This window comes from Hemicordylus capensis, chromosome 11 (assembly GCF_027244095.1).
Source record: "Hemicordylus capensis ecotype Gifberg chromosome 11, rHemCap1.1.pri, whole genome shotgun sequence".
Classification (NCBI taxonomy): Eukaryota; Metazoa; Chordata; class Lepidosauria; order Squamata; family Cordylidae; genus Hemicordylus; species Hemicordylus capensis.
Genome location: NC_069667.1, coordinates 10,257,328 through 10,273,632, shown reverse-complemented (window position 1 = coordinate 10,273,632; position 16,305 = coordinate 10,257,328). Strand labels below are relative to the sequence as shown.

The 16,305-nt window shown below is 45.3% G+C and overlaps 1 protein-coding gene across 1 annotated transcript in view; it reads right to left on the bottom strand.

The window, feature by feature from the left end:
- Positions 1–1,193: 1,193 nt before the first annotated feature.
- TENT5D (terminal nucleotidyltransferase 5D) overlaps positions 1,194–16,305 on the bottom strand; it is a 30,360-nt gene continuing 15,248 nt past the window's right edge. Inside the window, exons 2-3 of the mRNA XM_053273995.1 lie at positions 16,159–16,258; positions 1,194–2,485 (exon numbers count right to left, since the gene is read on the bottom strand). Of these exons, the coding sequence (XP_053129970.1) occupies positions 1,291–2,469 (1,179 nt within the window). The 5' untranslated portion in view covers positions 2,470–2,485; positions 16,159–16,258 and the 3' untranslated portion in view covers positions 1,194–1,290. The remainder of the gene's footprint in view (positions 2,486–16,158; positions 16,259–16,305) is intronic.

Here is a 16,305-nt window from a genome sequence, read left to right as displayed (position 1 = left end):
GTCATGTTCGTGATCTGTACCATGAAGGGCCTGTAGGTTCCCTGCAAGTACACTTTTAAAATTTCTCTGCTAACTGGACAAAGAGGCACCTTTCAAAGTGGTGATTTGCTTATATGTATCAGGGGGGAGCAACTGGCCCTATTCAACCCCAGCACGGCATCTTTCCAGCGGCTATTGCTGGAGTCTACATTGGGTACCTAAAAACAAAGCCCTTTGAGGGTACAGGGAACCATCATAAATTTTTACACAATGTTTTCTATCTAAACCACTTTGAGAACTTCTTTGTTGAAAAGCTGAACAATAATAATAATCAGGGCTGCAGAAATCCACTAGTCTACTTGTCACAGACGAGTGAAAAGTTATGCCGGATGAGTGAAAAAAGTCCTGGTGATCAATGTCCCAATATAGCTTGATGAGTAAAATATTTTGTTTGGCTGATAAACTGAACCAACATTTCTTCACCCCTGATGATGATGATGATGATGATGATGATGATGATGATGATGACAATGATGATGACGATTATATGGAAAGAAGTCATCACACAAAACCCTGTACGAGCGAACAAACATCTATTCTGTACACTCGAACAACATAATTTCTGAGCTGGGCTTTGGTTTCGATCAAATCAAATTGCTTCAACAGAGACACACACAGCTGTGTCTGAACACTGTTAAGATTTTAGGACCGTTCACATGATCGACATTAGGATAGGAAGCTTCAGCTACCCTCAGCCAGGAGCCCTACACAGTGCTGTTTGCTGATTGTGTGTTAGTTGAAAACCAGGTTGACACGGGGAGCTGGATCGTGAGCTGCACCTCGCTGGGTAGGACAATTTTTATTCCTACCTTGTTCCGAAGCTGTAGATGGAATCTGAGCAGGGCCTGACCATCCTATCCAGCTGGAGCTTAGCTCACAATCCAGCTTCCTGCCTCCAACCTTGCATTTAATGGGCGCACGGTTTTAAAACGCGGGTACCCACAGCTCCCAAACGATGCCTATCACGAGAACTGCCCTACTGGCTGGGAATCTGACATGCAACGATTCAACACGGAATGAAACATCTCACAAGCAGTTTGACAAACATTTCAAGTGTTGCAACCAATCAGACAGCGACCCATCAGAGACGGTTGGCAATGTCGCACGTGCTGCCCCCCCAAAAGATGTCCTGGAAATCAAAAGTGATAGGAAAATTCACTTTAACACCGGCTTTATTTGAACAAGAACGGGGGCCAAAGGGGAGAGGGGTGGGGGGGGGCTTATGCTAAGGCTAGGAGGTGCTGTGGTTGACTACACCATGCCACTCTGCATGCGTATGTGAAAGGAGTATGGCTGGTAGATAACGGGTGGTTGTCCATGAGCAATATAATAATTGTTGAAGTTCCTGTCGCTGATATACGGAGCAGGCTGATAGTAGCACGTTACGTTGGCTGCATTGGGGATGATATTCTGTTCTCCCAGCACTTTGAGCGCTAGGATCGTAATCATGTTCAGCGTCTGCCGTCGCTCGTGCCCCATGAGGCAAACGGTGCTCTCGTTCACAACCCCACGCAGCGTCATCAGGTAGTCATACTTACTCTTCTCTTCCCCAATAAAGTGGTTCCGCAGGTACGACTCAATTTTCTGCTGCTGTTCGGTGACGTCGGGGAAATCGATGAAGAACCTGGAACACATGTAACGTTCCAGAGATTTGATCTCCACCTCATCGGCGGGCTTGAAATCCCGAACCAGAAGGTTGCTATACTTCAACAGGCCTCCACCGCGGATTTCTTCAGGGTTCCTGGTAGCGATCAGTTTGTATTTCAAGTGGTCCATTGCAGCATTGAAGTCTCCATACATGCTTTCTGCAATCACAGACGGGTGGGAGTCTTCAGAGAGCTGGCCGTCTCCATTGCTGTAAATGTTCAGCATAGAGTCCAGGATGATTTGGAAGGAATCAACACTGAACTCAAACTGCCTTCGGAGAGAGTTGACGAATTTCAGCTCGACGTTCTTGCCGCTGTTGTTGGACAGTGAGATGAGGCTCCAGCGATCGTGATCTGTGGACACTTTCACCATCTTTTGCACGTAGGCGTCTTTCATGGTCTGTGCTGTGATCTTCTCCTTGTTGACGCATTTTGGTAAGAAGTCCAGGAGGCAATTCAAGACAGCCTCCTTCACCACCTGAAATTCTTGCTCGCTTGGGAGCTCAACACCAAAGATGATGTCCAGGTCCTTGTAGCTGGTCCCATTTTGGGTAACAAGGATATGACTTGCAGTGGAGCCATTCAGGCGGATGTCTCGGAAAATGATTTGCTTCTTGATCAGCTGCTCCTTGACCAAGTGGATGATGTCCTTTGGCTTCACCTCCAGCGTCGGAAAATTCCCTCTTCCATGAATGGGGATCACCTCGGTCAGCACTTTATCCAGTATTTTAATCTGTTCCCAGGTGAGACGACTGAATCTCTGATCTAAACCCTCAGTCATCATGAAATCAGGTGGTAAACTGAGAAGGAAACACAAATGAAACAGTCAAGAAAATCACAAAAGCACTAAGAAACTGGACACCTTAATAGTAAGATGACAAATGTTTGTTGTATCAGCAGTTGAGGAGGAGTCCACCCACCCACCAATGTAACTAGATAGACACCTTGGATTTTTGCTTTTGGGGGGGTTGGGGGGACACCCAAACCCTGACAGGCTTTCTTACTAACCAAATGCACTTCTGTCTTGACTAGATTAAGTCTCAGTTTGTTAGTCCACATGCAGATCATCCTAGATATGTATTCATTTGTTTGTTTTCTCCATTTCTATCCCACACTTTCTTCAAGGAGTCCAGAGTGGTGTGCATGGTTATGTTTATCCCACAACAACCCTGTGAGGTAGGTTAGGCTGAGAGAAAAGTGACTGGTCCAGAGTCACCCAGTAAGTTTCATGGCTGAATGGGGATTTGAACTCGAGTCTCTCCGGTCCTAGTCCAACACTCTAACCATTACACCACACTACCTCTCTCAGTTCACAAGCCCCACTGACTCTCTGGAATCTGATGAAAAAGAAAAATAGAGTTGTGTATTCTCTCTTTACAAACAAACTTCACTCCAAATATCCGCCAGTAATTTCATATAGATGTTAAACAACGTGGGGGACAAGTTACAACCCAGAAGAGAGCTTCATGGGACTGAAATGCAGTATTTTAGCACCACCTTCTAAAATATCTTTTTTTGACTTCTGCCTTTGTCTGTCACTCATCGGAAAACATGCAAGGTTTTTAAGGGCCATAACCAGGACACCTGATTGAGAAGAGCCAAAAATGTCAGGTTTCAAATGCTTCGTGAATAAAAATCAAACAGATCCCAGCAAGAGTGGTCGTTCTCACAACCAGAAAGGTGGTGGGTGGGCAGCAGGGAAGGCTGCAGAAGGCCGCCTTCTCTGCAGATGATCGCCGAGGACTGTCTGGGAGCGTGCCTCTCGTGCCCAGACGGTCTGCCGCTGCCCCAGGGAGCCAGGAGACACGGGGCCCAGGATGCATCATCCCAGCCACCGGAAATCCCACAATGCAGTGCATGAGTGTGTGGTGCATTGTGGGGATCCCACCCGCAGTGACGGGTGGGCACCCATCAGTGTGTCATCACTGGCTGAAAGCAGGCAGTGCTGACACACAGTCAAGTAAAGGGATCGCGTTAAGGGATCACATTAAGGGCTCGCTCAAGATATGGTGGTCGGCTCCTGTGGGTTCTCACAGGCAGCCAAGCCCAGCTGCCTTGACTGCTCATGAGAACAGCCTCGTACTCAAACCACATTTAATATACTACTATAACAGCCACCTAATGGCGCAGCAGGGAAGTAACTTGCCTAGGGAGCAAGAGGTTGCCAGTTCGAATCCCATATGTTTGGGATTTGTTTCCCAGACTATGGGACAAAATGGGCAGCAGCGGTATAGGCAGGTGCTGAAAGGCATCATCTCATACTGTGTGGGAGATGGCAATGGTAAACCCTTCCTGTATTCTATCGGAGACAACCACAGGGCTCTGTGGGCATCAGGAGTCGACACCAACTCGATGGCACAACTTTACCTGAGAAGAAAACAGCCACCTGTGATTCTCTTTATTGAGGTGATTCTCTTTATTGAGCCGGGGGTGGGGGTGGGCACAGCTAATGTTATACATGAACCATATCTCCAGAGGTCATTGAAACCCGGTGTGACTTCTGTTTCGAATTATGCTCTTTATCAAGTGGAGAGACATAGAATACTGTAGGGGAAATAATCTTTACCAAGACTAGAACTTCTTGTTATAAGTCTACACAGTACTTCCAACCAAGATGTAGACCACAATTTATCGGTGTCAAAAAGACTAATGCAGTTACTACAGAACAAATTCTTAAGGCTTCTTGAGACTGCCTGTTAGGTACTTGAGGGCAATATTAGGTATCTAGCTGGCAGCTTGAATAAATTGTTGACAATTGATACCTGTCATCGTAGTGGACTTTGTACAACAAGTGCATCATTTGTATTCAGTTATTTAGGTTTACAAAAATTTGTGCATATATTGTTTATGTGGACTTTACGGTCCATGTACAGTAGATGTCATAACAAGTTGGGGTTTTTTTTATTTGGTTACTTATAATTGCAGTAACCTCTGGATATATGGTTCATGTATCTATATATTTAATTCTCTTAGTCGACATGCGTGTCCTCCTGGATTTGGCGGCGGAACTCTCGTGACACATTGTGAGAGTTCCAGCCTTGGGCGAGACTTGAAGCGAAAGAAAAAATGGAGGCGGCAGCAGCAGCATGCCACAAAATGGCCAGAGGAGGTGGCGGTGGGACAGCCTGGCCTGGCCAGGCCGTCCAGGGTGAGGAGGCGGCGGCGGCGGCCTCACCTGGCCGCAGGAGGCATTCAAGGGACAGTCAGGCGAGGGGAGAGGAGAAGAGCCGGCAAGGGGGCGGGGAAGCGAGTGGGGCAGCCTGTGGTGAGCGTGGGGGAGGGGGAAGGGGAGGGGAGGGGGGGAAGAGTGGGGCAGCGGGGAGGGGAGGGGAGGGGAAGGGGGCAGGAGGGATAGGATGGGGGGGCGAACAGCCGGCCCCAAAGAGTGCACAGATGCTCTGTGCGGGTCGGCTAGTAACATTAGTAATGTGGTTAGAGTGTTGGACTAGGACTGGGAAGACCCAAGTTCAAATCCTGTTCAGCCACAAAACTCATTGGGTGACTCTGGGCCAGTCATGTATCTCTCAGCCTAACCTACCTCACAGGGTTGTTGTGAGGATAAACATGACCACATGTACTGCTCTGGGCTCCTTTGAGGAAGAGCGGGATAGAAATGTTTTTTAAAAAAGTTGTGCCTGTTATAGTGGTATATTAAATGTTGTTTGAGTATCATTAAGATCTGTTTTATTTATATTCACTTGGTGTATAGATCTCAGTTCTCATTGTTTCCTTGGGTGCCAGCAGAATATTCCACAGGTATTGTTTTCATGGAAGCTTATTATAGGACGTTGTGAAAATGAGAACTTCACTCTTGTGCTTTTAAGTGCCTACACTATAAATGCAATTAAATGAAATTACACTCCAGTTCAATTAGGGATAACTGTGACAATTAAGTACACTGCCAAAACCTAGCATGAAAATCCATCCATCCATCCATCCATCCATCCATATATACATACATGTACATACAAATTTTATATGAACAAAAGTTCAGTTCTGATTGCAAATTCACTGATTTAGGTTCAGGAGATCATCTTTATACTGCTTATTTGTAGTCTTTGTGCTCTTATCTAATACATTGTTTGAGCTTTCTTGTATAGTCTGCCCATTTCTTCTTTCTTCATAGGCTTTGCTAGCTATCAAAAAAGATAAAATGAATACTTTATGAGAATGCTAATATACAAAGTAGGGGTGTGCAGAACTATTTGAACCTGGTTTGAATAGAACCAGCTTGGTTCGACCGGTTTGGACTCGAACCGAACCAACCCCCCCCCCCAAATAAAGGTTCCAGTCTGTGTTCAAGCCAAACCGGCCCTGGTTCTAACAAACCGGTTCAGAACCGGTTCAGCAGTTCAAGGGGGCATGTTTATAAAGGGGGATCCATCAAGGATTCCCCTTTACAAGCAAGGGGGGAACGATGCCTACCTTTAAAAAGACCCTAATAATAGTGGCAAGAGGGCCACTATGTATGTGTGTATGTGTGCTGTATGTGGTACAGCAGCGACGGAGGTGTGGCTCCTCCAAAGTGTCCGGATTGGGCTCCTCCAAATTGTCTAGATCGGCTGTCATGCAAATGGCCTCTGTGAATGTGCTGAGGTCACACAAATGGCCTCCACGCATGTGCGGAGGCTGGAACCAGGCCGTGCCGGAGTGCCAGGCCTGGTCCGGACAATTTGGAGGAGCCACTCCACCAATGCACTGAATGCTTTTGTTTTAAGTTTTTAATCAGATTTGTTTAATTCCCCCCCCCTTAATATTTTAATTGTGTCTTTTTTACCATCTTGTGTTTAAATTTTTGCTGTAAACTGCCTTGGGATTGCCTTAATGAAAGGCGGTATATAATTTTTTATTTTATTTTTTTGCTTTCAAAATTTTTATTGGTTTTTACAATATCTTAACAATCTCATTACATCCAATTAAACAAATGTTGACTTCCCGCTCGCCAATCTGTGCGAATCACTAATTATACAATTCAACCATTGCTATAGTAATTTAAAACATATATCCTATACCTTACAAACTGATAAATTTAACAATAAATAAATAAATAAATAAATAAATAAATAAATAAATAAATACAGGTGTCCTATCACTGCCATTATTAGGGTATTTTTAAAGATAGGCAGGGTTCCCCACTTTGCTTGTAAGGGGGAATCCTCACCTGATTCCCATTTACAAGCATGCCCTCTCGAACCATTGAACCGGTTCTGAACTGGTTTGGACTGGTTCGACACTTGGGCCAAACTGAAGGCCGGTTCAACTTGTATAGGCCCGTGAGTTCAAACTCGAACTGAACTGCTGGAATTGGTTCATGCACACTCCTAATACAAAGTAGAAAAATGGCTCTCTTTGACTGTAATGTGACCTGCTAAGAAATAGGAATGACTGGGTTGTAATGGGAAATTGGCTGTTTCAAACATCTGAAATGCATCTGGAATGTACTTAAAAGTGGATTTTATTTGTATTTTTAAATGTATTTGTACATGTATATCCTGTTCTTCCTCCAAGGAGCCCAGAGTGGTGTACATGGTTATTTTTACTATCACAACAACCCTGTGAAGTAGGTTAGGCTGAGAGAGAAGTGACAGACCCAGCATTTTGATGGATATATTTACTGTTACTCTCAAATTAGCAACTTTTAATGGTTCTGTCCATACAATAAGAATGTCAGGTGTGGTGTTTCAACACTGGGTGAAATGTTGCGGCACAGTTACTGGCCAATTCCCAGGCACCTTTTTAGGACTGTAGTGAAATATGAGTTCACTCTGAAACATCAGGACTTAGATGGGTAGAGAGACGGGTTGCATTCACATGCAATGGGGGACCGGAGTTGGAGGGACCCGCGGTTTCCTTATCGTTACGTCTGAACCAAGCCAACTCCAGTCCTGTCTAGTGTTCTCTCTACTTTTTTCTCATCTGTGTGCAGAATGAGTTTTGTTCTGAGCAGCAGTATCAAGGCAGTGTGCATGCACATGCATTCAGAGAGGGGCCTTCCTTATTCAATCTGAGCGGGATCTAAAATTAACTGAGCGGGCATCAAGAAGGAAGCCCACACAGCCAGCTCTCCCACTTCTCTGCAGTCTCAGGAGAGGACACTCTCCTGAATGTCTGAATGCAGACAGGAGAGCAGGGGGAGGCCGGGCACGTAACCATGGGTCCGGTTCCACATTACACGTGAATGCGGCAATGGAGTTAGATAACTGCTTTGCCTATCTTTCTGTGTGAATCAGCAATACCTGTAGCCCTCTTCACATGTTATGCTAAACACTCATTCAGTGAATGTACAGTGTGCACAGGTACAGGTCTATGAGCCGGTGAAGTTATTCACAAGTTATGCTGAACAGATGGCAATAACTTCCTATCTGTATTAATAATAATAATAATAATAATAATAATAATATAATAAATAAATAATTCAATTTCTGTACCACCCTTCCAAAAATGGTGCAAGGCAGTTTACAGAGAGAAATAATAAATAAATAAGATGGATCCCTGTCCCCAAAGGGCTCACAATCTAAAAAGAAACACAAGATAGACACCAGCAACAGTCACTGGAGGTACTGTGCCGGGGATGGATAGGGCCAGTTACTCTCCCCCTGCTAAATAAAGAGAATCACCACGTTAAAAGGTGCCTCTTTGCCAAGTTAGCAGGGGTTTTATATGTATCCTGCATTTCAGGGGACCTGTACCCAGGTTTGCTTTTAAAAGGTACAGTCAGAGAGCCAGTGTGGTGTAGTGGTTAGAGTGCTGGACTAGGACCAGGGAGGCCCGAGTTCAAATCCCCATTCAGCCATGGTACTTGCTGGGTGACTCTGGGCCAGTCAATTCTCTCTCAGCCTAACCTACTTCACATGGTTGTTGTGAAAGAGAAACTCAAGTATGTAGTACACCACTCTGGGCTCCTTGGAGGAAGTGCAGGATATAAAATGTAATCATCATCATCATCATCATCATCATCATCTGAATGCAGGCACAATACTATGTCTGAACAGGGCTTATCTGTAGGACTAAAGTTCCCTCAAAGATCATTATTGGGGTGGGAACATCAAAGCAATGTCAGGGGTAAGAGGACAAAGGAAGCCAGCGAGGTGTAGTGATTGGAGTGTTGGACTAGGACCAGAGAGACCCGTGTTCAAATCCCCATTCAGTTGTGAAACTCACTAAGTGACTGAGTCAGTCATTTATTTTTCAGCCTAGCCTACCTCAAAGGATTGTTGTGGGGCAAAAGATAACTGTGTCCACCATGCTAGAGTAGTTGGAGGAAAAGCAAGCAATATATGTAAAACTAAATAAATGAATAAGACAGAAACTGCTGGTGGTGATGGTAGCCCATTCGAGGGGGAGGGAATAGCTGACATGACGAGGAAGATTACTCAAAGCAGTGCCTAACTTGTCCTTTTAATTTCAATGGGACTACCTTGAGTAATTTTCCTCACCATTTGAGTCAAAATTAGCAGAAGGGCGATGCCTTTATCAGGACCAACTAACATGACATAACACGTAGAGCAAGCTTTAGAATTCCACAGAAGGCTTCATCAAGCCGGATGTCAAGCGAAAGAGAAAGAAAAAGGGAAGGGGGAGAGGAAAGGATGAAGTTAGGCCATTTGAAAAGTCAGAGCCATGGGAAACATGTCTGTGGAGGCTGCTATGCTGTCCTTTCCTCTTCCTTTTGTTTCTGAAATCAAGTTACAGTTTAGATTGGTTTCTTTCTGGCCGAAAGGGAAGATGACGAAGAGCCCAGATGACGTATAGAGAACCCCTAGAGAAAGGATGCCGCTGCCATGGAAACGGGATATAATCGAGCAAGACATGAAGCATTAGACAGCCAGAGATGCAATCGCTGAGCGGCTTCATGAGTCAGCAAGGCAGGAGGCTCTGACTGACTGCCTTCAGCAAACATTGGTTTCCTGCCAACTGAAATTAAGGGCTTCTTTAAAAAGCCATGAGCATGGTGGGCAAATATTGACACTTCCAAATTCTATGGATGAATCCTACTTTGACAAAAGCGAGATGTGCTCAGGGGAACGCCAAAGTGACAAAATGTCTTTTCCAGCGCAAAAGAAAAGAAAGCAAAACAAAACTATGAAAAATTTATTCATAGATGTAACCTCTGTGCAGGAAAAACTGAGTGTTGCCAAGGATGAAGAACAATATTTCCACATTGTACAGTGACTGTCCAACTGGTGTAGCCACAACCAGTGAAACACTGCACCAGGCTTTCTCCTACAAGATATTCTATGGGATCAGAGCTGGACTTGTGGTAAAGTAAAGTAAAGTGTGCCATCAAGACGGTGTTGACTCCTGTTAACCACAGAGCCCTCTGGTTGCCTTTGGTAAAATACAGGAGGAGTTTACCATTGCCTCCTCCCCCTCCGTATGAGATGATGCCTTTCAGCATCTTCCTATATCGCTGCTGCCCAATATAGGTGTTTCCCATAGTAAGGGAAACATACCAGCGGGGATTCGAACCAGCAACCTCTGACTTGGTAGTCAATCCATTTCCCTGCTGCTCCATTAGGTGACTGGACTTGTAATAGCGAGTGTGAATTGTCCCCTTTGCTAAGCAGGGTCCACCCTGATTGCATTTGAAGAGGAAATGACATGTGAGCATTGTAAGATATTCCCCTTAGCGGATGGGGCCCTTCTGGGAAGTGCATTCGCATGCAGAAAGTTCCAAGTTCCCTCCCTGGCAGCATCTCCACGATAGGGGTGAGAGACTCTCCTGCCTGCAACCTTGGAGAAGCCGCTGCCAGTCTGTGTAGACAATACTGAGCTAGATCGACCAATTATCTGACTCGGTATATGGCAGCTTCCTATGTCCCTATGTTGTTCCTGTGTTCCTATTGACTGACATCCTAACTAATGAAGCATCAGTGCTCACATAGGGGATGGTCTGGCAGCCTCCCCTTCCACAGGAAGCACTCAATGTCATGTGAAAATATGCCCCTAAGGGCTGTGCAACCCTCAGGGACATATTTTCGGGTGATACAGAGGAAGGGGAGGTCATCGACGGGGGCATCGCTACTAGCGTATACATTTCATTGTTTATACATTTTATAGACTGTAAGTTTATAGTTACAATCCACACAGTGTGGAGAAAATGGATAGCGAGAACTTTTTCCTCCCTCTTCCATAAGACAAGAACTTGTGCCTAGCCAGTGAAATTTATTAGCGATAGATCTGGGGGAGGCAAAATAAAGTACTTCTTCACACGGCTGTTCTCACCATTTATCCTCCTAATTCATTCTGAAACTTGGAGCAGAATCTGGGTAGAGTCTGCTTGTGAAGTTGGGACTTCACAGACGAGCAAGCTCCCCACCTCTGACCTTGCTTTTACGGAAACACAATCCAATATTGGGAGTGCACACAGCTCCCAAACCACGGTAGCAAGCTTCTCTTATCCTAGTGATAATAATGAGAATAAGTCCGCTGCATGGAATCTTGTATGAGAGGAGAGCTGGTCTTGTGGAAGCAAGCATGACTTGTCCCCCTAGCTAAGCAAGGTCTGCCCAGGTTGCATTTGAATGGGAGACTTGATGTGTGAGCACTGTCAGATATCCCCCTCAGGGGATGGAGCTGCTCTGGGAAGAGCATCTAGGTTCCAAGTTCCTTCCCTAGCAGCATCTCCAAGATAGGGCTGAGAGAGATTCCTGCCTGCAACCTTGGAGAAGCTGCTGCCAGTCTGTGTAGACAATACTGAGCTAGATGGACCAATGGTCTGACTCAGTATACGGCAGCTTCCTATGTTCCTGTGGTCCTATCTGCTGCCACAATACATGGTAATGGCCACTGGTGAATGATACCATCCCCACCCATGCAATTAGGAAGGAGACATGCTGAGAGCACACCCTTTGGTGGCTTGAAGCATTAGTGATTCAGTTCCTTAAGTGGCCAGTAGGTGTTGCTGGTCAACATTAGCATGTGGAAAGGAAAAGAGGCAGGGACCTGAAACACAGAACAGTTGAATGTTGGCGGCTGCTTGCCTTTGCAGAGAACCAGCTCTCCATTGAAAATTATGACACTTATTTTAAGGGTAATGAATGGGTAAGTTGTTTCACTCTCAGATTTCACTACAGCTCCTAAAGTTGCTTTATTGTCTGTTACCCGGTTGGATTTTTTTAACACTCCTTAAAGCACAAGCATCAGTCCCTCCAAAGGCATGTGGTGGGCCATGGAATTCTGGGAGATGGCACCTGGGAGATGGCACCCCAGACCTGGGGTGTTCCAGGCTGGTTCTCCTGGATGGCCCGCGAATTCCTATCCTTTTGATTTACTGGCTGCGCAAAACATTGCATAATAGAAAGGAAATGGCTGCTATTCAGAAGACGGCACATACTCTCTTATACACTTGGTCTTGGCCAGAAGCCTTAGCTCAGCATGTTTCATTGATAATGCGGAGAGAAACTGTGCACTTCTGACTCCACTGATGGAGATGATACACTCCGGGGCCATCGCTCAGTGACAGAGTGCCTGCTGTGGATACCCCAGGTGTGGTCCTTAAAACCTTCAGCGGGAGACGATAGGGACCAAAGGTCTGGATCTGAATTACACAACCTCCTGTGTTCAGCTGCTTGAAAAGACCACCCCTCCCGCTGGATGGATGGAGCCCCACTCAGCTAATCCATCTTATCCCACCTGTCGTACCTACAGTATTAGGAACAGAAGAAGCTGCCATATACTGAGCCATATACTTGCTTTAAAGGTAATTGAAGGTAATTCAGCTTCGGAGGTGGCCATTTTCTGTACAGTGGGATGGAGTGCATATCAGGCCTGAATTTCTAAACCGTTAAAGGTCTCAGAAGGTGAGAGGAAGTAAGGGTTTCAGAGCGTGAGCAACCAACTCACAGTACTTGGGAATGTTATATGTTAGATTATTATGGTTGTTGTTAATTTATTTGGGTCACACCACTATCATAGGAACATAGGAAGCTGCCATATGCTGAGTCAGACCATAGGTCCATCTAGACCAATATTTTCTACACAGACTGGCAGCAGCTTCTCCAAGGTTGCAGGGAGGAATCTCTCTCAGCCCTATCTTGGAGATGCTGCCAGGGAGGGAACTTGGGAACCTAGATGCTCTTCCCAAAGCGGCTCCATCCCCTGAGGGGAATATCTTACAGTGTTCATACATCAAGTCTCCCATTCATATGCAACCAGGGTGGATCCTGCTTAGCTAAGGGGATAAGTCATGCTTGGAACATAGGAACATAGGAAACTGCCATATACTGAGTCAGACCATTGGTCTATCTAGCTCAAAATTGCCTTCACAGACTGGCAGCAGCTTCTCCAAGGTTGCAGGCAGGAATCTCTCTCAGCCCTGTCTTGGAGATGCAGCCAGGGAGGGAACTTGGAACCTAGATGCTCTTCCCAGAGTGGCTCCATCCCCTACAGTTTGCTACCACAAGACCAACTCTCATCAACTGAAAAAGAGCTGCATTAACTAGATGGAACTATATAGGGGAAAGCACTGTTTAAAAGGCTGAACAACTTCGGCCCTCCTGCAGATGTTAGACTACAACTCCCACCATCCCTGGCTATTAGCCACTGTGGCTAGGGATGATGGGAGTTGTAGTCCAGAAACAGCCAGAAGGCCGGAATGTGCAGCCTTGCATTAGACAGATCAGGGTTCCCACCCTGCAGTACTCCAGATGCTGCTGAACCTCTACTCCCATCACTCCAAACTATAATTGACTGTGGTGGGAATGATGGGAGTTGTAGTTTAGCAGTGCCTGGAGTACCACGGGTTGAGAGAGAGGAAACTGCACAGGGGAAAGCACTGAATGACGTTTGCCTGCGGAACAAGTGCTTCAGCCAACGTCGAATTACAACCGGAAAAGTGGGGCAGAAATCATATCACCATAGTGCTAAGTGCTTTTAATCACGGGCTTTCAAGACCTGGGCCATTAAGCTAAAGTCAATATCTCTAATGAAGCTGTTCGCTCTCTTATCACACGATAGGGCATAGGTTGTCGCCATAAGCCTCCCATGACTCCTTATCATTTTCCCCCTCTCACAACAACACACATGGTCACTGAGAGCCATATGCCAGTCACCCCTTTGCCAGGGAAAGAGCGTGCCCTGCTTGAAAGCAAATTGCATTAGAAAACCAGGGGCGCAGAGCTGGTCTTGTGGTAGCAAGCATGACTTGTCCCCTTTGCTAAGCAGGGTCTGCCCTGGTTTGCATTTGAATGGGAGATGATGTGTGAGCACTGTAAGATAGCCAGGGATGGGGCCAATCTGGGAAGAGCATCTAGGTTCCAAGTTCCCTCCCTGGCAGCATCTCCAAGATAGGGCGGAGAGAGATTTCTGCCTGCAACCTTGGAGAAGCCGCTGCCAGTCTGTGTAGAAAAATAGTGAGCTAGATAGACCAATGGTCTGACTCAGTATATGGCAGCTTCCTATGTTCCTTTAATATAGATGGCCTACATCTGCGAACAAGTAAACTCCAACTTGCAAGTCCAGAGAGAAGCTGGTCTCACGGCTGGGGCTGAAAAATCTTGTTGCAATTGGAGATGGACTTCCAGTGCATCAACCTTCCAGTGCATCAACTTAATGACCACTAAGGGCATTGGGAGTAGAGATAGTGAGTAAGGGTCTCCCTAGCTTTTCTACCCGTCTCTACTCTATGACCCTTGATATGACTCTTCAGGTATTTCCTACGCAGAGTCAGAATCCCTTCCTTTCCTCTTAAAGAGCAGATGAAAACATCTCTCCCCCCCCCCGACCTATTCATTATGTAGTTCTGTAGATTAGGGTTAGGTCTTTCCTATCCAAAGTGTACTTCACCAATACATACTTAGTATTTATTCTACAAGAATCTCCATGTGTCTTCTCTAAAGCCGCCGAGAGACCTAAGTTTGGGCGGGGTATAAATTTTAATAATAATAATAATACCTTCATAATAATTTAATAATAATAATAATAATAATAATAATAATAATAATAATAATAATATCACAAAATACAAAGATCTACAAATTGAAATTGAAAGGCTGTGGCAGAAAAAGACCAAAATAATCCCAGTGGTAATTGGCGACCTGGGTGCAGTTCCAAAAGACCTTGAAGAGCACCTCAACACCATAGGGCCCACAGAAATCACCATCAGCCAATTACAAAAAGCAACTTTACTGGGAACAGCCTATATTCTGCGACGATATCTATAATAACAGCAACAACATTGATAACAAAATCCAGCCATCCCAGGTCCTTGGGAAGGACTCGATGTCTGGATAAAACAAACCAGTCAATAACACCTGTCTGACTGTGTAAATAAATAAATAAATAAATAATAATAATATAGCTGCAACAAATAAACTCTGCAAACTACTCTGTAACTAGAATGGGTGCCTTCCTTAGTGCTCTGCTGATTATTTATTTATTTAACATATTTTCATACCACCCCAAGCTCACGTCTCGGGGCGATTTACAACAAAGTAAAAACAGAAAAAGTAAAACATTAGTTAAAACAAAAAACCAAAAAGTTCAAAATGATTATCTGCTGGGGGTAAAAATGGCAACCCCCAACAATTGTATCCCCACCTAGGACTATAGTTGAGTGTGTCACTATCGGAGACAGGGACTTTGGTGTGCTAAGCAAAGAGCAACGTTACATACTCGACTGATGACGACGACAACAACAAATATTTATAGACCACTTTTCAACCAAAGTCTCCAAAGTGGTTTACATAGAGAAATAAAAATAGATAAAGATGGATACATCCCTGTCCTCCAAGGGTGCACAATCTAAAAAGAAACAGATGGACACCAGCAACAGCCACTGGAGGGATGCTGTGCTGGGGATGGATACGCCAGTTGCTCCCCCTCTCTGCTCAATAAAGAGAATCACCCCTTTTAAAAGGTGCCTGTTTTCTTCTGAGGTAAAGGTAAAGGTGTGCCATTGAGTTGGTTTTGACTCCTGACAACCACAGAGCCCTGTGGTTTTTCTTTGGTAGAATACAGGAGGGGTTTACCATTGCCTCCTCCTGCACAGTATGAGATGATGCCTTTTAGCATCTTCCTATATTGCTGCTGCCCGATATAGCTGTTTCCCATAGTCTGGGAAACATACCAGCAGGGATTTGAACCAGCAACCTCTGGCTTGATAATCAAGTCATTAGGTGGTCTTTTCTCCTGAAGTGGCCCCATATCTGGCTGGAGAGCTCTGTGCAGTTAGACAGGTCTTCTCCAAAGTCCAGGAGACACAAAGAAGGTGAAAGGATATCTTGTTTTGGGCCAAGTTAGGCTGGTGTGGGAATATGTCTATAAACTCCTCCCTTTCCATTCTGTCTGGTGAGGAGTGCTGTGGAACCCAGAAGCTTGCGCCCTCTTAATCCCATCTTGCCTAAGGCAGTGAAAGAGACCATGTGGTGTGCTTTGCATCTCTGCTGAAGGCAATCTACTTCCTCAGCAGAGCTTTCAGGAAGACATCAACGGAAACAAACTTATGAAGGTAGGAATCTTGCCAAGCACGCACCTTCTGAGGAGTTAATGCGATGGCTCACTGGATCCTTTGGCAAAACTATGAACCGTCGTCATTGTGTCGCTGATGAAAGCACGAACTTCCCAGAAAAATGCTGTGGGGGGGAAACAATCCGTACATTTTTTATTTTATTTTTTGAGA